Source organism: Eulemur rufifrons, chromosome 7 (assembly GCF_041146395.1).
Source record: "Eulemur rufifrons isolate Redbay chromosome 7, OSU_ERuf_1, whole genome shotgun sequence".
In the NCBI taxonomy this organism is placed as follows: domain Eukaryota; kingdom Metazoa; phylum Chordata; class Mammalia; order Primates; family Lemuridae; genus Eulemur; species Eulemur rufifrons.
Window position 1 is genome coordinate 281,598,475 of NC_090989.1, and position 26,272 is coordinate 281,624,746.

The 26,272-nt window shown below is 57.2% G+C and overlaps 2 protein-coding genes across 2 annotated transcripts in view; both read left to right on the forward strand.

The window, feature by feature from the left end:
* LAMC3 (laminin subunit gamma 3) overlaps positions 1-1,729 on the forward strand; it is a 58,395-nt gene extending 56,666 nt beyond the window's left edge. Inside the window, exon 28 of the mRNA XM_069474766.1 lies at positions 1,385-1,729. Coding sequence (XP_069330867.1) covers positions 1,385-1,635 — 251 coding nt within the window. The 3' untranslated portion in view covers positions 1,636-1,729. The remainder of the gene's footprint in view (positions 1-1,384) is intronic.
* Positions 1,730-6,181: 4,452 nt separating this feature from the next.
* On the forward strand, positions 6,182-25,535 carry AIF1L (allograft inflammatory factor 1 like). The gene is made up of 6 exons (XM_069474767.1): positions 6,182-6,277; positions 6,442-6,503; positions 16,424-16,490; positions 18,798-18,839; positions 21,849-22,011; positions 23,344-25,535. The coding sequence occupies exons 1-6, from the start codon at positions 6,247-6,249 to the stop codon at positions 23,429-23,431; spliced, it is 453 nt and encodes a 150-aa protein (XP_069330868.1). The 5' UTR covers positions 6,182-6,246; the 3' UTR covers positions 23,432-25,535.
* The last annotated feature ends 737 nt before the right edge of the window (positions 25,536-26,272 follow it).

The following is a 26,272-nucleotide window of genomic DNA, read 5'->3' on the forward strand; positions in this document are numbered from 1 at the left end:
ACCTGGACCCCGGGCCTGTGCTAAGCTATTCACACACGCGATCTTACAGAATTCCTACACTGGCCTTCGGACGCAAGGACAGTTAATCTCTTGCCATTTTGCAGATGAGGAAACTGAGGCAGAGAGTAAAGATAATGTGCTCAGAGCCGCACAGCCAGTCCGTGGGAAAGCCACATGTGAGTCTGACTGACTCGGTGTGTGCCTGTAGCCACTCGTCTATACTGGATGCCCAGCACAGAGCAAGCGCTCTGAGTGTGAACCACTGTGGTCATTGTCATTGTCAGTCAGTCACTTGACAAACTCTGTGCCGCATTGTGCTTGACCTGGACCCTGTCCCTGGGAGCCCCAGACAGCCTGGGCAGGTAGAGTGGTGGCTGTCACCTGATTCTGAATCTCCTCGAAGGCTGGCTGTTTGGACTTTGCTGTGGACGGTGGGGCCTCTCAAGGTCTTTGCTGGGAGGGGGACTTGCCCAGGCCAGCCGGGCCCTAGGCCCCGGGCTCGGTGCCTGCAGCTACTTGCCTCTGGCACAGCCTTCCCTGCCCAGGAAATTCAGGGCCTCTGGGAGCCCTGGGGCCCAGTGGGATCCTGTAGGATTAGAAGCCACTGGGACTTCCTTCCCCATCCCTATCATTCTCCCACCTGGCTGGGCTCTGTCTTTCTGTTGAATGTCACACTTAGGGACAAGGTGACAAGGCCCAAGTGGGGGAGGCAGCTCATGGATCCCATTCCACCATCACTACCAAGTTCTAACGTGAGCACCTGGCCCCACCCCCTTGCCTGGGGCTTGGGGAGGTGCAGAGAAGTCCCTGACCCCAAGGAGTAGTGGTAATGCATGCAGGGGCCGGGTCGAGGACTCTGCTGCCCGCCTTCCAGGCCAGGTCCCTGCTCCAGCTGCCCCCAGCCTTGCTCTGAAGCCAGAAACCCTGCTGTTTACCCCAGTGACAGCCACTCCCCGGCACACAGATGGCATCAATAAATGTGTGCTCTTGGTGAATTGATGGCAGCATGATCAAGCCAGCAGAAATCATGGGGACCTCTCCCACACACACTGCATTGTAGATGAGGAAACTGAGGTTCAGAGAGGACCCACCTGAGGCCTTCATTTTTTAGCAATAATAGTAACACCATCAATAAAAATTAACAGTTGTCCGATGCCATCTAGGGGAAAGTTCCAGGGTCTGCACATGAGCACTTTGGGGTGCCTGGGCCCTTGCGTACCTCACCGCACAGCTGTCTTGGTCCCTGTCTTTCCCTCGTGGATGGTGGACAGCCAGAATCCTGGCAGATCTGAACTGGAAACAGTCTCAGGGGAGGGGGCTGAAAAGGTTCCTGGGACCTGTAGGGCGGCCAGCTAATGCTGAGGCTGGCTGTGTTCCTCTGCAGGGTCACTGGATGCCCATGGAGCCCCAGCCCGCACCCTGAACGAGACTCAGCAGGCACTGGAACGCCTGAGGCTGCAGCTGGGCTCGCCAGGAGCCCTCCAGGGGAAACTGAGGCTGCTGGAGCAGGAGTCTGAGCAGCAGGAGCTGCAGATCCAGGGCTTCGAGAGTGACCTCGCCCAGATCCGCGCCGACAAGCAGAACTTAGAAGCCATTCTGCACAGCCTGCCTGAGCACTGTGCCAGCTGGCAGTGAGGGCTGCCCAGACCCCCGGCACACACTCCCCCACCTGCTGTTTTCATGGCCCAGGGCATGCACACACACCCCACCACACAGATGTGCCCACTTAGGCACACCTCCAGAGCCGGCTGCTGTGGACTGTCCCCTGTGTGAATAGTGGTGCTCCCTGTTGAGTCTGTCTGCCCCTTCCTCTCTGCCAGCAGGAGTGAGTGTGCATACCCAGTGCGCTCGGGCATCAGTGTGCACTCCCACCCCTGCACGGGCATAGACATGCATGCCGTGTCAGGAACACATGCGTGTACATGCACACATGTGGATGCACATTTGTGTGTGATGCACATATATGTTCAAGTCCATCCAGGCATGCCCGCATGTTAGAGTGAGTCCACAGCTGTTGTCGAGAGTCAACTGTGTGCCAGGCACCCTGCGTGTCCTGGGTGAGTTGTCATGTCAGATACCCAGCAGGGCTGACATACCCACTCTTGCCCCAGACAGCAGAGGGGTCTCAGCAGATCCGCAGAAATCAAGGGTGGGTTCAGCAGGAGCCGGAGCACCTAGTCCCAGAGCTGCCCTCTGTCCCAGCACACCACTGCCCACCTGTCGCCCAGCGTGCACACCCAGCAGCTCTACACAGCCAGGGGATCGGCAGGCCAAGAAACACAAGATCCTGGGAGGGTTCTCGGCAGTAGAATCTAGGCCCAGGGACCCCTGAGGCCATGATGGGGCTTGGAGCAAGGCCCCCCTGGCAAGGTGCCCCTGGTTTCCCCAGCTATTTCCCTCTCAGGACCCTGGGACTGCACCAGACACACTGGAGGAATCACCTGCTCTGGGTCCCACCCCCTCTTCAGCCTGTGATCTGTCCAAAGAGCCAGGCCCTCAAGGGCTGGAGGGGGCCTGGGTCATGGGGGCTCAGACAAGCCACTGAGAGCACCCCTTTACGCCCCCAGCAACCCAGTGGCCTTTGACCCTTCCCTAACCAGCCCCGTGGCCCCACCTGCCATGAGGGAGGCCACAGGGGTGTGGATGCATGGCTGCCATTCCAGTCTGTCCTGCCGGGGAACCCCCCTGTGGCCAGGCCCTTGTGTGGCCTCTGCCCAGGACTCCCTGGCATTTCCTCCTGGCACTCCTCCCCTTTCCTGGGCCGCCTCCAGCACACGGCAGGGCCTTGGCACTGGGAAGACAGGCGCCTCCGGGGCCCAGCCCCTCCCTCCCGTGGCTCCCCCGACAGGAAGGGGGGCCAGTGCAGACCAGTTCTGTTCAATGTGGGAATAAAGGACCCTTTTACTGAGCTGAGTGGTGTGCCTTTGATCCTCCCTGCGGGTGGGCAGCAGGGCACACCTCCCCTGTCCACATGCAGCGGTAGGAAGGTGGCAGAAGCAGAGCTCGTGGCTTCGCCAGTGTCTTCCCACTGGGGGGCTTTGCTGGGGTCCTGTGAGCACAGGTGCCCACCCTCTGCTCTGTGCTCTGGGGCACTTAGGCAAAGTCTGGGGGCAGGGGAGCCTGCAGGGTGGGGTGCAGACAGAGCCCTTAGCTGACTTCTGGTCCAGGCTGGAGACAGGAACTCAAAGCACAGCAAGGAGCAGGGAGGGTCACTCTTGAGGAGGAAGAGGAGGGTGTTGAGGTTGGCCTTGAAGGGTGGGGAGACAAGAGGAAAGGTTCTAGGCAAGAGGGTGGGCCACAACTGGGGCTTGCAGGGTGGGGCCTGGCCAGCACGGATCATTCTGGGAACCAAGTTGAATGGGTAGGATTATGGCCTCAAGGCCCAAACCCCTCCCGAGTGGGTTTAAGCAGAAAAAGAGAATCTGTTGGGAGGGTCATTTGGAACCTGGGGTGGGAAAGGCTGCCAGGCCTTGGAGACAGCCTGGGGGTGGGGTGCTGAGGCGAGGGTGGGGGGCAGCTTCCCTCTTCCTCCTGCCTTTCCTCTTGGTCTCTGCCTCTGCTTCTCTCTCCTTGTCTGCTTCCGTCTTTCCTCTTTACAGAGTGGCTTTCTTTGTTTTTCTTGCACTTGATGGAAGAGGACACCTCACCGCCCCCCACCACTACCATAGCCTTGTGTGTACATGTCACCAGGTCCAACGCTTGGAGGAGCCAAGCTGGCAACTCTGTCCTGATTGCAGCTTCCCAGCTCAGGTCGGGGCCTCCAGTCCCTGCTCAGGATAAGGAGGATCTCTGGACCCAAAGCCATATAATGAGATGATGTGACCCCCTCACCCTAATGGGGGACAGTGTTCAGAGAAGAGGTGTGCTCCCCCACAGAGAACTTAAAATCAAGCTGGGGAGGGTCAATGTGGGGACATTGTTAAGCTAAGCTAGTGACTGGTAAATTTCTGGTGTCAGGGTAGATGCTGAAGATGGGGAAGCTGTTGCTCCGCAGCGTTTGGTGACTGGTATCTCGTGTAAGTGGTGCTGAGAAGATGAGGGTTCTTTGAGGACCACTGGGACAGAGTCTGATGTCCCCCGGCCCCTGCCCCCGGTTTCTCTGCTGACAGGACACACGGTGGTTCTGATTCCTGCTCCTGGCATCCAGCCCCTATCCCTGCAAGCTGCGGGGCTCAGCAAAGCCCAGTTCCAGCCTCCCAGAAGGGTGGAGAACAGGCTTCCCCTCCATTCCTCAGGCCTGACATCTTGCGACTCATGTGAGCTGATCATGCCTGGTGCGTGTGCAGAGCCACTCTCTGGCCCCAGAGGTGGGGCCGCTGCTGGCTGGAATGTGGCAGCTGTTGAACATCTGGCCAGCGATGCAGCCCAGCAGATGGGTAGTAGAAGGTGGGGTGGCCCTGCCCTGCAAGGTGGCTGACCGGGGCCAACCAGCCCAACTGCTATGGCACTCTGAGCCCGGATGGGGAACTGCATTATGAGAGCCCTATTCTAAGTCAGCACCCCTCTTTGGCTTCCAGATGGAACATCTCCCATCAACCAACGATTTTAACTCCTAAGCCTTCTGCCCTCCGAACTTTTTCTTTTTTTAATTTTTATTTATTTATTTATTTATTTTTTTTTGAGACAGTCTCACTTTGTTGCCTGGGCTAGAGTGAGTGCCATGGCGTCAGCCTAGCTCACAGCAACCTCAAACTCCTGGGCTCAAGCGATCCTACTGCCTCAGCCTCCCGAGTAGCTGGGACTACAGACACACGCCACCATGCCCGGCTAATTTTTTCTATATATATTTTAGTTGTCCATATAATTTCTTTCTATTTTTAGTAGAGACGGGGTCTCGCTCTTGCTCAGGCTGGTCTCGAACTCCTGACCTTGAGCAATCCACCCGCCTCAGCCTCCCAGAGTGCTAGGATTACAGGTGTGAGCCACCGCGCCCGGCCGTCCGAACTTTTTCTATCTGCATAAACCACCCAGAAAGCAATCAGAGCCTGCTTAATGAGAAATTCTTATTTCCTCCACTGTGCAGATGAGGGGACTGAGGCTTGGCCAGGTCAAGTGGCTTGCCCAAGGTCATAGAGCTTGGCTTGATCCAAACCCTAGGAGCGACTGGGCAGAGGAGAGTCACCTAGGAAAGCAGGCACTGGCTGTGCTGGCTGATGTCAGCCCCAGCCCATTCTGCCCAGCCCCTGGCTGGGGGCAGCCTGGCCACTTCTCTCTCCAGGGGCAGCCACAGAAAAAAAGATGAGCAGCTGATCTCAGGACCCCGGTCCTAGGGGTCAAGATGGGGACAGCTGGGGGGAAGGAGACTTCTGGATCTGATCCCCAGAGACACGCTCAGTGCGTGCAGCAGGGCGGTTGCCAGTGACCAGGTGTGCCATTTGCTCAGGACAATCCCCATCTAAGCCTGTGGCCCCAGCCTAGCTGGAATGCCCCCTTAGTCCCCAGACTGCCCTGATTTGGACACTGGATTTCACAGTCACCCCAGTTTCAAGTCCAAGTTCCTGCACCCTGAGCTCCACTGTTCCCGGAACTATGGGCCGGTGCATCATCCTGGCGAGCTTGCACCCCAGGCTTCAGCTTCCTGGCTTTTCTGGTCTACAAACGGGAATGCGAGTCCTATTTCATAGAGTTTTGGGAATGAAATGACTGGCGCTCAGTGCGAAGTATATGGTGCGTAACGAGTGCCCAATAATGGGCTTTATTAACAAGACACGAATTCATTCCAATTGGGTTGAGGTGTCACAGCGCCAACCTGCGCTAAGGGTAACAGCAAAGCGACAGCCTCGGTGGTTGAGCGCTGACTCTTCGCCGCGCGCACAGCATTGGATCCTCACAACTGCCGCATGAAGTTCGAGCTAAGATCGTCCCGTATTGTTTCTGGGGAAGGGACTTGCCAGTCCGGGGAGCAGCGCAGAGGGAGGCTGGGGCCGGCAGGCGCGGAGCATTTTCCGCGTCCTCGGGCGGAGGGGCAGGCGGGGGCCCCGCGTCCCGCATAATAGCCGCTTTGATGCCGGGGCCTGGGCGGCGGGAGGCAGGGAGGGCAGGGGTAGGCGGGGAGGGCAGGGGTAGGCGGGGAGGGCAGGGGAGGGGGCGGGCAGCCGAGGGAGGGGTGTGTCCGGCCGCGCGCGCCTTCCCCCCGCCCTTCCGTCCCGCCGCCACACGCAGCAGAGCTCGGACCAGGCGCCAGTCCCTCTCCGCTGTCCCTCGCCGCGGCCGCGAGTCCCGAGCTGGCGGGAGCCGGTGCTCACCATGTCAGTCGCGCTCAGCAACAGGTTCCAAGGTAGGCGCCGCTGTCCCCACGCCGTCCCGCGCCCAGCGTCCCCGGGCGCCACCTGTGCGCGCCGGGCAGACGGCGGGGGCCGGGGCGCGCGGGAACCGGGCGGGGGCGGGGTGCGCGGCCCGGGGAGGCCCCCGCTGCCCCGGCCGCCTCTTTGTCTCCTCCAGGAGGGAAGGCGTTCGGCTTGCTCAAAGCCCGGCAGGAGAGGAGGCTGGCCGAGATCAACCGGGTAAGCCCCGCCGCCAGCGCCGCTTGCGAGTCGCCGGGGCCGCGCGCCAAGCGGGTGCCACCTCCGTCCGCGAGGCCGTGCCCGCCGCCACATCCACCCCCTTCCTCCCCTTCCCTGGGTTCCTCCACTGCCTCCCTCCGCCCCCAGCCCTGTCGCCTCCACGCCAGGTAGGTCCGCCTCCACCTCCCCGCTCCGGGCCTAGCGTCTCGGGTTGCAAGTTGTTACTCTCAGGCTGAGGAGGTGGGGCCCGGCGGGGAGCTGGATGCCCGCCGGCTCGGCTCGGGGCTCCTCACGAGCCCGCTGGGGACCGGCCGCAGGCATTTGGCGGGAAGGGCCCCCGGGCCAGGGCTCTCTCCGCCGCGGAACACAGGCTCACTGGCAGATGCTGGCGGTTCCCTGTGGTCTGCTGCCTCCCTGCGCCTCCAAACACACAACTCTTTTGCTCTCCAGCTTTTAGGAAGGGTTGCCTTGGGGACTTCATGCTTTGCTTGCTCTTCGTGGATTCCTAGGAAGAAATCCTGCCAGGCACCCAGTGGGAGCTCCATAACTTTGCTTAATGACCATGTAGATTCTAGAAGATAAGAAAAGATGTCAGGACCTGTCTGGTTTGGCCAAAGCTCAAAGGCAGCACAGCCAGTGGCTTTCGGCTTCCCCAAGACCTGGCCTTAGATCTGGCTTCCATCGGGTGCCAGCTCTGTGGTGTTCAGCGAGGCCTCTCCTCTGAGCAGGGTCACTGCGAGGGCTTGGTGGAGGAAGGCATGTAGCATCCAGCACCTGGCAGCCGAGAAGCCCTCACATGGTACTAGAATTATTTCGAGGGTGACATCCACCAGGTTCCTTCCTAATTTGTGGCAGAGGCATCCCCACTAAACAAGCCTGGGCATTACCCCTGCTGGCTCCCCCAGGGCACTGGTCACCCGGGGTCTGAGCCCAGCTCAGAGTCCCAGAGTAGCCTGCTGGTGGTGTCAGCAGAGCTCTGGAGGAGGCTGTGGGAGGTGGGTCCAGGGGCTGGGGCGTGCCCGTATGTAGTGTTCCTTCCTGCTAGCAGCTTGCAGTCCTGAGTCCCTCCTTGGTGTTGTTGGACTGCTTAGAAGTGGGCCACCTCTCTGTTTTCAGTCCACTGGGTATAGGTGTCCCATGGAGGACTCGGGGACCTCAGGGTCCCTCCAGGTAAACTCCGGCCACCTCACTGCCACCCTCACCCTGCCTCCTGGTGCGATCTTGGGCACAGCAGCTGAAAGGTTGCCTGGACATCTGGCTGGGGCTCCCAGGGGAGTGGGGTCGCTGCTGGGCTCCCTCCCAGGTCACTCTGCACCAGCCCGGCCTCAGTCTTGGCTGCTCTTGCTCTCTGGACAGGAGCCTGGGACCCTGACCTCATACAACCCCCTGGGCCACTGGGCCAGGCAGGTTCTGAGCTGGCAGGACCCTGAGCCAGAGACAGCTGGAGATGGCGGGTGAAGTGACTGTTATTGGACAAGCCAGAAGAGCTGAGATTGTGTGGGATTTCCCGTGCCAACTCTGCCCTTGGGGAGGCAGCTCTAGAGGGTGGGAGGCAGCTACAGGGTTGTTTTGGGAAGTGGACTGGCTTGGCTCAGAAAGGGGAGGAATGTGGCCATCTGGACTGATCCAGGCAGCACTGGGACTGGGGAGAGTGAGCAAGGAGATGTGGTCTCACCACCTCAGGATCCCAATGCCCAGAGAGGGCAAGCAGCTGACCCTGGGCCACACAGGAGCCAGTGGCAGAGCTTGCAATCCAGGGTCCTTCTCCTGCCGGATGCTGTTCTGAGACCCACCACGTGAGCCCAGGCTGCTGTAGGGCTGCTGGGACCCAGGGTCTGGGTTCCTGTGGGAAGGAGGCTCCAGGATCGAACTGGAAGCTTGAGCTGCTTCCCCACCACAGCAGGGCGGGATGGCCCACGGTGAGGCAGGCCGCAGAGTACTGGCCTGTGACCCTGGGCATGCCACTGCATCTCTCTGGGCCTTCCTCTCCAGAAAGAGATGGTGGTGGTTGTGATTTTTCAGTGAGATAATCTGTATAAAGTACCTGGAAGAGCAGGCCGCTGCCCCGATTGTTATCATTTGTTTGGGGCCTCAAGGTGCAGGGAGTGGGAGGTATGTTGCGGCCCACACTGGCTGCTCAGCCCGCAATGGGAGCAGCGATCCCTGCTCCGTCTCCAGTCCCTGCGACAGCGGAGAGAAGCAGGTGGAAGCTCTTTGCAGACTGTGGGGGAACCGCTCTGTGTGGGGGTCCGAGTCCAGTTCACCCCTGGCCTTGCCTGCGGTGGAGGGTCTCTGGGGAGTGCATTCTAGGGAGAACTGTGTGGGCAGCCCGACTGCCTTCTTTGGGGGTGCAGCTTTACTGCCCCACTGCAGTGCGGATTTGGGGGGCTGGGCTGAACGGCTGCCCAGTGGCCCCGTGGAAGCAGGAAGCTCTGCAGAACCGGGTTGCACGACTCATTGCTGGGGGGTCACCAACTGCTGTGCCAGGCAGCTTGGGCACTGTTGTGGCTGCTGCCAGGGGCAGAGCCCAGCCTGGCTGGAGGCTCTGGGGGCCTCTCTGGGCCAACACCCGAGTTCCCTTTGGGGCCTTTCTCCTCCCCTGATGCAGGCCAGCTTCCAGAGGGCGGCGGGTAGCTCCGTCTTAGCTATTGTTATTATGAGGGGTTCAAGAGTAAAAATAGAAGACTCATTGGGCCTAGAGGTCCTGGTAGAGGAAGGAAAGCGAGGGAGCTGTATGAAAATGCACCTTTTTTGGTCTCATTTTAGTTTTTGTTACCCATTTCCAGTGCTTGGTATGCCTCACTGAATGCTTGCTCTGACCTTGGGGTGACAAGGCACCGCTTGCTGCTCCCATTTTACAGAAATCCAGACTCGGAGGGGCCGAGTGAGTTGCCTGGTGGAGCAGCTGCAGTTTGAACCTCACCTATATTCTTATCTCTGAGCTCGGCGGGGCCTGCGAGTGTGGACATATCCGCACTGCTGGATCGAGCAGACTGCGAGCGCCTCCCACTCCCCCCACATAGCTGGCATTCCCTGCGCCCCGATGACATGGGAAGTGACCCCAGGCCAGCCAGGCCCAGCCTTATATGGCAACGGGAGAAATTTTCTCCAGCTTCCCACAGGGACAGAGAGAGGCTGTGGGGTGGCGATGCCCCTCAGTGTGCCTGTGCCCCGGGGCCGAGCCGGAGGAGCCCGGAGGACCGCGAGGGCTGCTCCAGCCAGCCGTGGGGGCGGGGGGATCTTTAACCCAGTATCGTGAGTCGTGGCCGTGCTCCTGCCTGTGCTATTGTCTCACTGGTCCCTCTCAACAGGGCGCTCCAGTTTGCCAACAGCCCAGGGAACAGGGATTATTATGACTCCCATTTTAGAGATGAGGAAACAGGAGGCTTGGCTGAAGTCACCTGCCCAAGGTCACCCAGCCAGGAAGTGGCAGAGCCAGGATTCAAACCAGGTCTGTCTGACTCCACACGCTGCCCATGGCCCAGCTGGCCCCTGTCCACAGGTGGCTGCAGCCTCGCTGTGACACAGGCCTCTCCTGCTTATGTGGATAATGATCTCTGGCTACTGTCCCAATGTCCTGGCCCTCCGGGGTCGAATGAAGGGCACTCACCATTCCCCGGCACATTTAGGTGCCTACTGGTTATTTCAGAACCCATGTGCCAGCTGTACCGGAAGACAGCTGGGCAGGGCAGGCTGGGTGTCTCTGCCCAGGAGTGTACGTATCCCCTGCCCTCCCCCAGCGGAAGGGACCTCTGAGACCTGACCCGGGCAGCCACACAGATGTGTCTCTTTTCCTGTGTACCTGGCAGTACCACCTGTCCCTGCCCAGATGAATGTGCCCAGCTGGCATTGCCAGGCACCCGTCTCTCTTGCTCTTCCTAAATATATTATAAGGGAGATGGCGATAAGCGGCCACGTGAGCCTCTGAGGATTCAGTGTCCCGCACAGGTCCGGCTGGTTGTGACCCCGGTGTGGCCACGGCACAGGAAGCTGGAGATGGAATTTCTGCAGGGGCTGCTTCGTGTCTGTAGCTGGTGGGGCGTTTTTCTTCAGCTGCCCCCTCTATTGGCGAGGACGCCGTGTCCGGATTGGGCCCCCGAGCTGCTGTGGGGAATGTGAGCCCACTGTCCCTGTGGGTGCACGTTATAGGCACCTGCTACTCGCCAGGTGTCAGGCACTAGGCACTAGGCACTAGGCCCCAGGCCGGCCATTCGTGGCCTGGTCCTGGCCCTTTAAGAGCCGTGGTCTGCGTCAGAGGTGCCCTCCCCGGCGTGGTGCTGCCTGTCCCTGGAGCTCTCACCCCAGGCTGTCGCCACCGGCCCCTTGGATGGCCTCCAAGATGGTGATATGCGCCCACCCAAAAATTCTGCTGCAGCTGATACATAAAGACCTGCCTGGAGGGCCAGGAGCGAGGGGCCGCGAGCAGGTGCTAGAGGTACCAGCCCAGAAAGAGAGTTAAGTAGGAGGAGTGGGCAGGTGGCAGGGCTCCAGAGGCGGGGACACAGCAGGGGCTGCCAACCTCTGAAGATTTTGGAAATAGCCCCTCCTGGGCATGAGCGCTTGGACGGGCTCCCTCAGGGACGCTGGTGTGCATCCCAGGTCGTAAGTGACCAGGAGGGGCTGCGATGGGAGTGCTCCGTCCCTGCCAGGTCGGCCAGGAGTCTGCGGACAGTGAACCTTGCCCTCGAGGAGGGGTGGCCCGAGGGCCAAGGCTCACTGGGAGGACCTCATGGCACAAGGAGGGGCACAGAGAGTCATGGATGTTTTCTCTGCCCTTCCCCCCGCCAAATACTTGTCTCTTGGTGTGACTTGAGTTTGAGTGTCCCCAACACATAATAGTGATTGCTGACACTTAGCAAGCGGACCGGGAGCCGGGCTCTCTCTATGCAGTTGGCTCATTTAATCCTTACAGAAACTCAGTGAGAAGCTTCTACGTGTCGTATGATTCTGTTTCATAGATGAGGAAACTGGGCCCAGGGTGGTAGGGCAAGCTGCCCAGGGCCACAGAGCCAGTAAGTGCTGAGCTGGGATCGGGACCCTGGCAGCCTGATGCCACCTCCCCTGCCCCTGTGCCCAGCACACCCTGCGCCCAGGGAGTTATGTGGGGCTTGCGACCATTGTGACTTGAGGCAAGAGTAGTCCCTTCTGGTGACTTGGTTTCTCCAGCTATTGAACAGGAGGGCGAACTGGGTCCTCTGAGGAGTCCGTCTGGGTTCTGTGGCTGGGTGGATGTTTTAAGAGCTCTGCTACCTCCTGAGCCCCATCCTTGGACACTCTGGCCCTTGGGGACTGGCAAGTGGGCTCGCTGCTTCCTGTTTGTCACCCCCACCCCACTCCTGCCTGCTTGCAATTCCTGGCTCTTTGCCAGGGACTGATCAGGCCACTGAGGCCTCAGACTCACCCCTCTGCATATCAGTAGCCACTTCCAGGCACCCCTCACACCTGCTCCCCGCCCAGCAGTTTCTGCCACCCAGAGAGACCGGGGGTTGGGCTGGGAGTGTGGGTTGGATTAGAATAAATCGTTCAACCTCCATCCCCCTGGAGGGCAATAGAGTGGTTCCCCGGCCTCCAGAATGACCTGCAGCTGCCCAGGAAGAAAGGGAACTCCTAGTATTGACTTTCTTTGCCCCAAAACCTGTGGCCAGGCCACCTTCTCCTTGTTTGGGGCAGGGAGGGAGTTGGGATGGGGAAGGGAGGGAGACTTTCAATTGTTAAAACTTCGTAATCTTGAGCAACCTGTCTGGGCCTCAGGCATCCGATCTGTCAGTGGAGAAACTGAGGAAGGGGCGAGAGAAACCCTAATCAGCTTATGCCAGTTATGGGGGAGAGTCTGCTTCCTAATGAGGGTCTGCAGAGGTTATACGCTGCTTCTATGGATACAAATGTTAGAAAAAATAATAATAAATAGCTAACATTTACTTAATATTTGCCAAGCGCCGGGCACTGTTAAACATTGTACATGTATTTCCTTACACACTGTGGTTCTCAGGACAGGCCTTCGAGGTAAGATCTCTTTAATTCTTCCTACAGATGAGGAAACTGAGGCACAGGCAGGGAGTCATTTTCACACAGCTGCTAAGTAACCTCAAACTCAGGCATTCTGGCTCCCGCTTGCCCTCTTTTCCTTTGGCTTTTCTTCCAAACACTCGGGGCTGCTTCTAGCTGCAGGGGTCCTGGGGGGGCAGGACTCCTGCCCACTGGGCAGGCGGAGGGGGGAGGTGGCCTGGAGGAAAGAAGCTGTGGCTGTGCATGAGCAGAAATCAAGAATCCACAGCTGGGAGGTGGGCGCGGGGAGCCCAGCTGCGGAGCTGCGGCTGCCGCCCGCCTGCCCCGACCAAGGCATGGTCCGCACAGCTGCCCTCAGCCCAGGCTCAGGGAGGGCTGCCCACCCCCGCATGGGTCAGCTGCTTCTCCTGCCCTGTCACTCTGTGGCTCAAGCATTTGTCATTTTTGGCTCTAAAGAAAACTGGGTCCGATCCCTGAGTCCCCTCCAGTGTGTGTCACACACTGTTGCAAAGCTGCCCGACCGTTGCAGGGGTGAGGGTGGAGGAAGTGACTCTGGGCGAGACGGCATGCTTCTCCGTTCCTTCAGCAGATGTTTAATAAGTGCCAACTGTGTGCTGGGCGCTGCTGGGTGCTGGGCATCTGAGGGGCACAAGATGCTAAATATGTCGGCTAGGTCCTGAGGACCTGCTTCCTCCCCACCGCCTCCCGACACCACTTCCTCGGTGGCTTCTGCTCCTGGGCCCTGTGCAGGGAGGGAGCCCCAGCAGCCTCTGCCGTGGAGTCCACCCCCGCGTGGCCAGTGCCCAGTCTGCTGCTTGGGGCAAGTTACCTCTCCTGAGTCTCCATCTGGTCACTCATCCTGCACGTACTTATTGAGCACCTACTGTGTGGAACCTGCATGATAGCAGGGGCAGCAGACACGGACGGTAACCCTCTAAGCAATGACAGTGTGAGTCGTGTCAGGGGTGACTCATCCCCTGGAAGGAGAGGAGAAGCAGAGCAAGATAAATGTGGGCTGCCACGGGCAGGCAGGTTTGGTTGGCCACGTTGAGATGACATTGAGCAAAAGCTGGGAGGAGTGAGGGAGAGAACCACGCAGGTGTGTGGGGGAAGAGCACTGCGGGCAGGGGTGCAGCCCGAGCAGGGTCCAGCCACACCTGCAGTTCATGTTGTGCTCTTGCCCTTGCTCTTCATGGTGGCTCTGTATCCGTCTGTCTGCATGTGATTTGTCTCCAGACCAGGGACTGTCCTTGCCCCTGAACCCCGTCTGCCGGCCCGCGTCCCTAGGGCTGGGTCCCTAGGGCTGGTCGGTACACGCGCACAGACAGGCTCGGGCTGGGCGGCGTTGCTGGAGGGGCCCTCCCGCTCTCCCCAGCGGCCCCCAGCCACGGGACTTGCCTGTGCTCTGTGCCTCCCCGCGAAGGTTTGCCGGTTCGTGGTAAAGTGGGTGGAACGCAGGGGCAATGTCGGCCCTAGGCTAAGTGGGTTCCATTTAAAAGTTCAGAGACTGTGAACTTCCTACTTTTATGAAATGTCCTTTTCTGAACTTATGGCAACAGTCATTGGTAATTGTCTAAAAAGTCTTTACTTGGCAAAATAAAAACTTGGCAGCAAATATTAGCGCTTCCCCGCCCCCCTTTAAAAACGTTTCTTGTCTGTGTGACCCCAAAGTCTGGGAACCACTGATCTAATATGTCCCTCCACTGGACAGACATGGGTCGGGAGGTGCCTGGTTTGCTCAGGGTCACAGACAAAAGTTAATTGTCCTACTCTTGGTCAGAGAATGGGGTGGGAGAGCAGTGCCCAGGAGCTAGGAGAGGGAGCCAAGAAGAAAGGAAGTCCTCCACGGAGCCAGCGGGAGGAGGCAGCCTCCAGCCTGCGGGAGAAGGATCTAGTGCTGCGCCCGGTGCATGGTAATGAGGCCTCGAGTGGGCTGGGCCAATCCAGTGAGACCCCATGGGCCCCGGGGCTGCCCTCTGCCCAGCTGCCGGAGCCTGACAGAAACAGGTTCCAAACCAGCCCTGGGCTCCTTCAGCTGCCTGTGGACGTGTTTAACCTCTTTGGTCCTCCCATTCTAACTTGTAAAATCAGAACAGTGGTGGCTGTGAGGATTTAGTGAGATAACACGGTGCCTGCCACAGTCAGGGTTTCACCAAAACCCAGAGGGCAACCAGACCCCTCTCCCAGCCCAGCGAGGGGAGCCGCGGTGCCCAGTGGGCTTCTCCTGCGGTCAGAGGGCGCTCAGTTAACGTGGAGGAACTTGAGCCGTAGAAGGGGCCATTCTGCCTCGTACTCATAATCGTACCTGTTGCTTATTGAGCGGCAACACACGAGCCCAACGCTGAGGGTTCCCAGTGGATTGTACCCGTTGGGGCGTAGGTGCGTCTTACTGTGCCCATTTCACAGCTTGTAAAGAGAGGGCTGAGATATCCAAATCCAGATTGCTATAGTCTCATCTAGGTCCATGTCATCCGCTATTCTACTTTAAGCTTCTTGGGCATTTACAGCAGCCTGGAAAGGTAGTGAGTTCTCTGTCCTGGGAGATATGTAAGTACAGTACAGACTTGGTCATCATTTAGTGGGAAATGATGGCAGGAATTTACCAACAGATCAAATGACTGACGTGGATTACACTGAACATCATTTTAAACCCTGGACTATCTGTAATTTTAGGAGAGGAACCTTATTCGCGTGGTCTCTCCTGCTCCCTTGGTGCCTAGCGCATTGCAATGTACATTGTGTCCCTCAAAAAGTGTTCCGTGAGTGCACGCATGGGGGAGCAATGCCCTGTCCAGGCAGCTCGGTAATGAGGAAGGTGAGCTCTACAGAAGAGAGGGGATTTGCAGCGTCTGAGTGGCAAGATGGGAACATGCCCTGTGTCCCCATCTGAATGCAGGTTCTAGGCTGCTGGGAGATTAGCCACGAGGCATATAAAATAGCTGGCACTGTGCCCTGCATAGCAGGTATTCACTCATTTGTAGCTTTCCGTTTTCAGGCCAGAGATCAGGCCAGGTGAACACCTGCAATGTGGCCATACATGAGTGTCAGGACCAAGGGTGTGGGCTGTAAATGGGATGGAGCTGAGTGGAAGCTCTGGCTTGTGAGCCTCAGTTTCCTCATCTGTAAAATGGACATCATAATAGTAGCTACCTCTTGTGGCTATGGGGAGATCCAAAGAGATCATGTAGGTAAGTGCTTCACCCTGGATCTAATCCTTCCCACCCCTCAGCCCCCAGGGGGTTCTCAAAAGACTCATTTGAGTCTCTCCAAGCATCTGAGGGGAAGACAGGCCAGGGATTGACACCCCCATTTTATAGGTAAGGAAACAGGTGAGAGGGTGTCCTCCCAAGCAAAGTACAGTCATTTTCTAGCTAGAGTAGAGACCAGTAACACCACCCCTGCTGTTTATTGAGACTTCCTTTATGCCTAGAGTGGTTTACACACTCTCATCGGATTCTCATACAAACTCAAGAAACAGCTGTGATAATCACCCCGCTTGCTAGACGAGGCAGTACAGGCGCAGTGAGGAATTAATTAGCTCAGGATCACAGACCTAAGAAGTTAACGAGGGAACCGGGTAGCTTGTCTTTGGAGCTGGCAGCTTCACGGATCCCCACCGGGTGCCCCGGGTGAGGCGCAGGTCCCAGCACTGGCAACTCAGCGGCTGCCGAAGGGTTTAGTCTGCCGGAGCCGACCCTCCAGGGCCCTCCCCAGCCCGCTCAGCTTCCCACCCCAGGGCGGATCATGCAGAGCTGCCTCTGAGGGCGACGGGAAGCTGGGACAGACACAGGACAAACCCTGTCTGGCCAGGCCTGGCCACCCATCCGGAGAGGAGGCACCCAGACAATGGGCCCACGTGTGGGTGACCTCTGTCCCCTGACGCCTTGCTCATTACTGTCCTCTTTCCTCTGTAGGAGTTCCTCTGTGACCAGAAGTACAGTGATGAAGAGAACCTGCCAGAAAAGCTCGCAGCCTTCAAAGGTAAGCCGGGGCTGGCTGCGCGGGCATCGGAGGAGCTGGGCTGGCCCCTTAGCCCCGCGGGGCTAGGCTGTGGCCTGTTGCATCCCGAACGCCCTCTTCTTAGCAGGTCTGGAGATGGGCCCCTGAGAGGTGGGGGCAGGCCCCTCCACCTGCCCCCCTGCCACTGCAGACCCCCTGACCCCTGGCCTGCAGGCCCGGCCCAGCCCTGCCCCTCTGTCTCCCCGGCTGCCAGCGGGGCTCAGGTTGGCTCTGTCAGCCGCCAGGGCCTGCTTGCTCCGGGCCCCTGCACACAATCAGCTCTTTGTGAACGGCCCTTGCCTCTCCCCCTCTGCAGCGAGAGTCTCAGGAGCCCCCGCGGAGAATGGACGTTTGTGTCGCCACAGTGGGGCAGGGGGGCAGAGTTTCTGCCCATTGAGTCCCAGCAGCACAGATGAAAAGAAAACAGGGCCTGGAAGCCTGTGCGCGGAGAGGGGCAGCATAAAGCTCCCTCTGTTCGGGCCCTGGTGCTTGGGTCCCAGCCAGCACCTGGAAAGGAAAGGAGCCGTGCACATGCGGAGCACGGCAGACCCACCTCTCCTGCCCGGGGTGCTCCGGGTGCGGGAGCCCTGGGCTCCCTGCAGGACACGTGGCAAGTGTCCTGGAGTCGCATCTCCGTCCCGAGAGGTTGCAGCATGGGTATCCTCCTGGATGCAGGGACAAGGACCTGCCAAGTGATCCTAAAATCACTTACAGCTTAGTTGTCCTTCGGGAGGACATGGGTGGCCAATAATATTAATAACAGCTGGCATTTGTTGGGCATCGACCTGAATGAAGCACTTCTCACAGGGCACGGGCGCTTCCCCGGTCATCCAGCCCAGCGGGAGGGCAGTGGTGCTCCTGGTCCTACACAGATGGAGGAACTCAGGCTCGGGTCGGGGAGGCCATTGGCAGGGGACGCACAGACTACTCAGAGCAGAGCTGGGACTTAACCCCGTCGGTCTGGCTCCGAAGCCCCCACTCCGAACCGTGATGCTATGATGCTTTTCACATTAAGAGAAAACAGAAATAGAAAAAAGACCACTCTGTCCCCACCCTGTCCCAGCTGCCTGCAGGAGAGTCCTCTCTTCCCTTCTCTCTGCGTCCAGCGGCCACTGTTGAGGGGTGGCTCTGGGAGGAGGCACGGGGTCTTGCGGGTCTGACGTCCACTTTGTTTCCTGGGGTGTAGGATTGGGTCTGTTGGGCCGGAACTGCAGGAAGTTGTGCCGGGAAGCAGCTAGAGGGGCCTCTAATCGCTCACTCTTTGCTCTCCAGATGGGCACTTGCTCCGTGCCAGGCCCATTCCCGGCCTGGGGGTACCACGGGGAACACACAAGCCCTGCCCTCTAGGGGGTGGGAGAGTGGTTTAAACAGCAGGCAAATTCAAAGGTCAAGGGCCGTGGTTAGGTGCTTTGGTGAGAAACAGACCATGGAGGGAGGATGGGTGGGGGGTGGGGATCCCTGGGCATACTTGGGGGGACATTCCAGGCAGATGGGCAGCAAGCTGGAGCAGGTGGGAGTGGCCGGGAGCAGCAAGGCCACCCAGGGACCTCGGCTTGCTTACACTGGCCACTCTGCTGACCAGGGCTGACCTGCCAAGGCCACACGGTTCACTGGACGTACTGCCCTTGTCAGAAGGTACACGCTCATTACTCCGCATTATCTTCCCTCCCTGCTGGAGGTTTTCCTGGACTCCTTAACTGGGGAATTTTAACTCAGTCTGTATGTGAGGTTTGAGGCGAGGGTCTGTGAACCTCTGGAAACTGTAGGTGCCACTTTGTGGCTAGGGCAGGCCCACAGGTTTTGTCCTGCTGTCAGAACCACAGCGACTCCTGAAATCAGTGGTTCCCACACCTGGGTCCCACCAGAATCACCTGGGACACTCTGAAAACACGCCATCACCTGCGCCTGGCCTGCCCTTCCCACACCCACTGAATCCGAATCTCCAGGACCAGGGATTGGATTTAGTGGCTTTGCAGCTGGCTCAGCTGCGGTTGGCCCGCGCTGGTGGGGACCTGGGAGGAAGCAGCTGCCCTTCTGAGAGGGTCAGAGCGGCCCCCAGCCCTCTTTACCCTGCGGTACCTATAAGAGAGTGTTCCAGGCAGGATGAGCTCTTTCTCCAGAGACCGTGGCTGCGATGCCGGGGACCTTGAGTCAGGAACCCCTTGTGGGTGAGGAGGGTGGCGTGGGCTCCTGAGGACCCGGTCATTTGCCCTCAAGTGAGTCACTGGGTCCCTGCAAGGAGAGATGCTACTTTCAAGCTAATGCCAGTTTTTGCCCTGTGATTTCCAGAGAAGTACATGGAGTTTGACCTGAACAATGAAGGCGAGATTGGTGAGTGAGGCCTTGAGTGTGTTGGGGGAGGAGGGTGCTGGGTAGAGGATTTGAGGGTCCAGAGAGCCCCCTGACCCCGCTTGGGTGAGGCGCATGGGGTGGTCCCGTGAGAGCGATGAACGTGCGCTGCAGCTTCCCCCACCAGCAGGGCAGCTGAGCCACTGAGCCCTTCTGCCTCTGCCGGGCTCCACTGCTTGCCCCGCACCTGCCCGCCCACCCCTCAGCCTCCCACCCCAGGTGCTACAGGGACTCGAAATGGAGGGTGCCACGCTCTGCTCAGGGCTGGAGACACTCAGGCCGCTTTAGGGTGGACAGGCAGTTGACCCCCTGGCCCAGGGAGCTGGTGTTTCCATGGTCCCCAAGCCTGGTTTTCCATGGTACAGTTTCTGCAGTTGCCAAGGTGTTTTTATACATGTCAGTTCCTCCTCCAGCAGACCCTTAATTGCTTCCTGCTGTCCAGGTGCTGGGGGTGACACCCTGTCGTGTGGCACTCACGTTCTGATAGGCCACAGCTGGGTCTTACCAGCAATGATGCAGCCAAGGCCATTTGATGGTCTCCATCATGCTGAGGAACCGAGACTCAGACCAGCGGGGCGGCTGGTCGTGGGGAGGGAGGCCCAGGCCCAGCCTCTGGTTCTGAGCAGGTTCTCTCTCTCCTGTCCCCTGTGCCCCTGGAGTTGCCGCTGCCACTGGCATTTCTGCTCCTCTCTCCTCTGGCCTCTCTCTCTTCCTCCTTTTGAATATTTTGATCACTTTTTTTTTTCTTTAGAAAAAACATTTTTGGCTTATCAAAATAATACATTTTCATCATAAAAAATGTTGGGAGACACAGCAAAGCACATAGACAAAAATATATCACTTACCATCCCACCTCCCAGAAATAACTGCTGTAAGCATTTTGGTTTATATCCTTCCACTCTTTTTTTTTTTTTTTTGATACACAGTCTCACTCTGTCAGCTGGGCTGGAGTGCAGTGGCGTCATCATAGCTCACAGCAACCTCAAACTCCTGGGCTCAAGTGATCCTCCTGCCTCAGCCTCCTGAGTAGCTGGGACTAAAGGCACGTACCACCATGCCTAATTTAAAAATTTTGTTTTATAGAGATGGGGTCTTACTGTATTGCTCAGGCTGGTCTCAAAGTCCTGGCCTCAACTGATCGTCCTGCCTCGGCCTCCCACCATGCTCACATTATAGGCACGAGCTACCGTGCCATTCACCTGGCCTGGTGAATATTTTGATTTATGACTTATTTTTCCTTTGACATATAGTTAATGGCTGGATAATATTCCATTGTAGGGATGGACTCTACTACCTTCAGCCAACATGTTAGTATCGACCATGTAGATGCCTTCTAATTTTAACTATTATTGATAATTCTGTAAAGAACGTCTTTGTATGTGAATCTTTGTTCACATTGCTGGTTCGTTCTTTTATTTTTATTTTTTTAAGATGGGGTCTCACTCTGTCACCCAGGCTAGAGTAGAGTGGTGAAATCGTAGCTCACTGCAGCCTCAAATTCCAGGGCTCAAACAATTCTCCCATCCCAAAGTGCTGGGATCACAGCTGTGAGCCACTGCGCCCAGCCCACTCGTTATTTGGGTAGAGTAAGTCTCAGGAATGGGACATTGTGGGTCAAAGGCTTTTGAAGCCTCTTGCCAAACTGCCCTCCGAAAGGTCTTGCCAGCTAGAGTCTGACGGCTGCGTGTGGCGCCCTCTTGCCCTTTCCTGGGCAAGGCTGCCCAGCTCTCTTTGAAATGCCTGGACATCCTGGCACCTTCGGGCCTGGTTCCTGTCCCGCCCGCCCTGCTGGCCGCACGCTGCCCAGGGCCCTGCATCCAGCCCCCACTCCCGCCATCCTCTGCTCACCCATTGTTCGCAGAAGCACAATCTGAAGGAAATTGCCTCAGATCTTGGTGGGAGCTGGGGAGGGCCAAGGCAGCAACTCCTCTTGGGTGTAGTGACTTTTTGGTACCTCCTTTGTTTTTCTTGAATTTTGTTCTTTTGTTGGTTTTCCTGCTGCACAGGATATTTTTGGCATCTTTTCCCTTCCAACCAAGGCAGAGCCCCAGGACAGCTGGGTGGGAGTGGCGGGTGGGGAGGAGCCGCCTGCCACCCGGCACCCAGGAGAGTGGCTTTCAATGCCTGGGGTCAGGCTGGGCGCGGTGGCTCACGCCTGTAATCCTAGCACTCTGAGAGGCCGAGGCGGGTGGATCACTCGAGGTCAGGAGTTTGAGACCAGCCTGAGCAAGAGCGAGACCCCGTCTCTACTAAAAAAAAAAAAATAGAAATTAGCAGGCCAACTAAAACCATATAGAAAAAATTAGTCAGGCATGGTGGTGCATACCTGTAGTCCCAGCTACTCGGGAGGCTAAGGCAGGAGGATCGCTTGAGCTCAGGAGTTTGAGGTTGCTGTGAGCGAGGCTGATGCCACGGCACTCTAGCCCAGGCAACAGAGTGAGACTTAGTCTCAGGACAAAAAAAAAATGGTTGGGGTCAGACCATCTCCCTGACCCCCCTATGGCTGGGCAGTGACTCCCTGAGTGGCAGGAGAGTGGGCACACACACCCCCTAGCTGCAGGGAACAGCAAGCTAACAATAATGGTATGAGGAACAGCAGTTCCCTTGCTGAGCACCCACCGGCTCTGCAGGGACCATATGCCGTCCCTGTGAAGCATCCCTTCCACCCATTCCACTGTTGGCAGGAGCAGGGGCTCAGAGAGGCTACGTAGTTTGCCCCAGGTCCCACAGCCAGGAATAGCAGAGCTGAATGCCAGCGCAGGTCTGTCTGACTCCAGAGCCCAGGTCCCTAACCACTAGTCTCCACTGCCTCCGGAGAGAGCAGGTGCGATGGGCTCATCCTCCCTGGAGGAGAAACGCATTGCCCGCAGACTCCAGGGAGGGATCTCGCGCCAAGCCTCTGGCGTGGGTGACGGAGCGGAGCTTTCCCAGCTTCCCCGCTGGGCCCCCGCAGCCTGTCTCCGCTTCACAGACCTGCCTTCCCTCCGGCAGACCTGATGTCTTTAAAGAGGATGATGGAGAAGCTTGGCGTCCCCAAGACCCACCTGGAGATGAAGAAGATGATCTCAGAGGTGACAGGTGGGGTCAGCGACACCATTTCCTACCGAGACTTTGTGAACATGATGCTGGGGAAACGGTCGGCCGTCCTCAAGCTGTGAGTACCTCCTGACCTCCCCTGGGCCTCTGAAGGCAAAGTCACTCTGGGCAGAGACGCCCCGGCTCAGGGCGCCTGAGCCATTCCCCAGCCAGTAGGTAACGCGTCGTGTGACCTGAACTTTCTCTCTTTATCTGTCAAATGGTCACGTTAACATGTACCTTGCAGGGGAAATTAGCCTGTAGCGGAGCGTCTGGCAGAATCAGCGCTCAGTAAGTGGCAACTGTGAAGATGGTGACGGTGACGATGGTGATAAATCTGTCAAAACTTTCCGAGCCTCAGTTTCCTCATTTGTAAAGCAGCTCCACTCCCCCCACAGGCCGTGAGCATAAAATAGTCAGAACTGGCTGTAAAGGGAGGTAGAATTTGAATCTTGATGCTATCCCTTGCTACTGAAATGACCTTGGGCAAGTTACCTAAGGTCTGCAAGCCTCAGTTTCTCCGTCTGTAAAATAGGGAAGATCATACACGTCTCCTGTGAAATGTTGTCTTGAAGGCTAACGAGGTGACACAACTGATGATTCCAGCCCAGTGTTTGGCCAGCGGCAAACGCCTCATATACGAGAGCACATCACAGGAGCTTCTGCACTGGAGAGGGTTACAGAGTCCCTAGTCCCTGGAGAGTCTCACTGTCATTTGTCACAGCTGAAAGGATACTCATTTGGCTTTTATGAAATAAGTTTTTGAGTACGAAGGTAAAATACACGTGTCTCATTTTATGAAGGAGTTCGTGGAAGCCCAAGGAGGCTGAGTAACCAGGTCCCCAGCTCATGGTTCAGCCTGGCCAGAGTGTTAGCATCCCCTTGCAGGAGGAAATGCTGACGACCAGAGAGGTTGAGTGTCGTGCTTTGAGAGAGCCAGCTGGGAAACAGCCGAGCTGGTATGCGCATCCAGGCTGTCCCCCCGGAGATTATACTCTGAACCCCTGCCCTCTACCCCTCAGACTGTACTCTCAGAGCAGGGAGGAGGTTTTTGAAGAGCTGAAGGCCCTGAGCAGAGCCATGGCCCAGCCTCGCTCAGCCTCCTCCAGGCAGCATGGTTGGGGAGGGGCATGGCCTCAGAGCCAGAGGCCTGGAGTCTCAGCCTGCCTCTGCCTTGGATGGCCTGCATGCTTCCGAGTCGCCACATTGCCACTCTGTGCCTCAGTTTTCTCTTCTGTAAAATGGGAATAGCAGCCCCTTCCTCAAGGTTGCTGTCTTTGGCTTCCGTGAGGGTCCCACTGGAGAACAGATCTGAGGACCCTGCTGACATAAAGCTGGGATGATCTTTCCCTGGATGAGAGAGGGAGTCCTAATCCTGTTTTCTTTTTTCTTTTCTCCATCTCCAAACCAGAGTCATGATGTTTGAAGGAAAAGCCAACGAGAGCGGCCCCAAGCCAGTTGGCCCCCCTCCAGAGAGAGACATTGCTAGCCTGCCCTGAGGACCCCGCCTGGACCCCCGTCCCACCTGCCCACCCCTGCTCCTCTCTGCCCTTCCTGACTCATTGTGATTTGTCTTACTTGTTTGGTGTTCGTGTGTTTGTGTTTTCATCAATGTCTTTGTAAAGCACAGATTATCTGCCTTAAAGGGGCGTTATGTTGGGGAATCCTAAGCCTTGGGTCCCCTCCTTCTCCCTTCCCTGTGCAGAAGGGCTGACATCAAACCAAAAACCAGAGGGGGCAGGGCCAGGGCAGGGAGGCTGGAAGCCTATGTTCCCCACACTTGTCCATCCTTCCAGAAGGTGTCTGAGCTAAGGTCAGGCTCTGGCCCTGGTGAGGACCCCAGCCCACTTTCTGAAGACCTTGGAATAGGGACAAGGATGCAGGGCCTCGTTAGGGTTTCCTCAGATAGCTCCGTGGTTCCAGCACTCTGGGGTCATCCAGGATGTGGCCACCTGGTGCCCACTGCCTCAGCCAATCCCCCCAGGCCACACCTCTTCTCATCCTCAGCGATGTGACCAAAGGTGGAAAGGAAAGGAGCTTGGCAACTTGAGCCCTTCGAGAAGGAACCAGAAGGAACCGTCTGGTCTTGCTCCCTGGCCACACCTGCATGGGCAGCTCGGAGGGAGCGAGGGTGCAGCCCCACAGTTCCTTGCTGGGGCAGCACGGGGCTTCAGAGGTAGAGATGAGGTCAGGGGCCTTAGGGGAAGGCTCAGCTCAGTGCAGCCCTGGTTTTTAGTGGGGATGCTCGGGTCGCAGGGTGGGAGGATGAGGAGTAAAGCACTCCTGCAGACAGCTGAGAAACAGGTTGCCCTTCTCATTGCGGTCGGCTTGAAACCTGACTACACTTCCCTCATTTGCCTTCCTACCCCCCTCACACCATCCATTCATTCACTCATTCATTCAGCAGATATTTATTGACCATCTTTTATAAGCTTTAAGTCCTCCCACATTGTCCTGACATGTGCTGTGTCTACTGTCTCTTCCCAAATCACTCAAAACCTTGAACTTGGAAATTGGATTGGGGTCACCTGTGTCCTTTCTTATGGACTCTAGGATTTTAGAGCCCGGATCACCCCTGTAGGTGAGCCAGGCCAGTCCTCTCACTTCACAGGTGAGGAAACTGTGGTTACCCACAGGGATTAAGTGCCTTGCCCAAGGAAGAGCCTGGACTGGAGCCCAGGTGTTCAGGTACCCTGCCCACACCTCATCGCTGCTCTGGGCTATCTCATCAGTGATGAAAACAGGGACACGTGGGGAGGGGCAGCCTCCTAGGTCAGCACCCGAGGAAATCTTCCCTCACTCTGAAAGCCCTGGGCCAGGACCTGCCCTCCCCCGTGCCTCCGAGTCAGCGTCAGGGTTTGGGTAAGGGCCAGGCCTCCTTCTGCAGTTCTCCCTCCCCTACAGCTTCTTGGCTGAGCCTCAGAGAGCTGCCTCTCAGAGCCCACGCAGAAGGGTGTCAGACTTGGCCCCATCTTGGCTGAGTAGGGAACTCACTGGACCCTGCCTGTGTTCTGGAGTCCCTTACTCTGCCCGCTCAGGACTTAGACACTTATTCACTGAACATATTTATTAAGCACTGCTAAAGGCCAAGGGTTAAGAACCCAGAAGTGAAATGGACAGACCCATGGAATTTAGAGTCTAGTGGGAAGTCAGATCCGGACAATGACAGTGAATGTTAGGAAGGGGCAGGATAATAGGGGTAACTTCCACTGCCCTGCAGTCTTGGGGAGCACAACTTGGCCTGAGACAGGTTAAGAGTCTTGGAGGAACCTTCGCAAAACCTTAACTTGGAAAGGACTAGGGGCTGTTGGTGGCTGGAGCCAGTATGGGTTCCCTGCAGCTCCTTAGTGTTCCATGATGAAGGGCCCAAGGTGCTGCCTCTACAGCAGCTTGAGGGAGGGAAGCGGGTAGGGAATGAGGAAATGGCCAGGTTGGGTTAATCCGCTGGTTTCAACCAGTTCAGCAGCAAGATTTGGCCATGACTGGCTGATCTTCAGCTTAAGGATCTGCTTCAGATGCACAGGCCTAGTTGAAGTTTAAACTCCAGCAAAACATTCCTCCCTGTAAATGTAAAATCCTACTCCCACCCCTTCCTTTTTTTTTTTTTTTCCTTCCTGAGATCATTAGATTAGCAACTGCCTGTCCCTCACCCCTTCCCCACTGCCTTTCCTCTCTGGGACAGGCTGAAACCTTTGAGGAAGATAAGCCTTCCTTGAAGACTCATTCAGTGTCCCTGTTCTTCACTCAGTGAAGTAGGCAGAACCAATCAGGCATATGTCAGAGGGTTCCACAGTTTACAAGGCTGCAGGAAGCCTCCTTAAGAGAGGAGAACAAACTGGTGTGTCCCCAGCTTCTGGGAAGGCAGGAAAGAGGGTTCTCATTGATTGGGGTGGGGGTGTCGTGGGAAATCCCATCAGTCCCTTCACTATTTCTTGGAACTCAACTGGGAGGAGAGGGTCTCAAGAGTGGTCCCTGGAAAGGGGGCATCTGCATGTATTTCAGGTTGTGGCTGTTGGCTCTAGGACTCGTTAATACTTCTCTGGCTAGAGGGGTAGCTTCTTGGGACTTCAACTGCCTTCCTTCTGAAAGACCAAATCTAACTAAAGTAACCACGTATGGCTTTGTCCCTATGACGCGAAAGGAAAGATTGTCGGGCAAATTCAGGTGGATGAAGTATGTTTGTGTGTGTGCATGTGGGTGTGTAGGGGGTGCGATATCATCTGTACAGACTGGAAATAAACCAGATAAACTTACCAATGTCTTAACTGGTGTATTTTGGGGATGGTTCTGGCTCAGCAGATTGGTAAGAGTTAGCTAATGTAGTAACAGATTGTGTCCTG

What these genes read in the sequence shown, in the direction of transcription:
- AIF1L (XM_069474767.1), top strand. Translation starts at nt 6,247, where the DNA reads ATGTCAGTCGCGCTCAGCAACAGGTTCCAAG. An exon ending in GCTCAGCAACAGGTTCCAAG is followed by an intron (nt 6,278 to 6,441) that starts GTAGGCGCCGCT and finishes TGTCTCCTCCAG; the next exon opens with GAGGGAAGGCGTTCGGCTTG. An exon ending in GGCTGGCCGAGATCAACCGG is followed by an intron (nt 6,504 to 16,423) that starts GTAAGCCCCGCC and finishes TTTCCTCTGTAG; the next exon opens with GAGTTCCTCTGTGACCAGAA.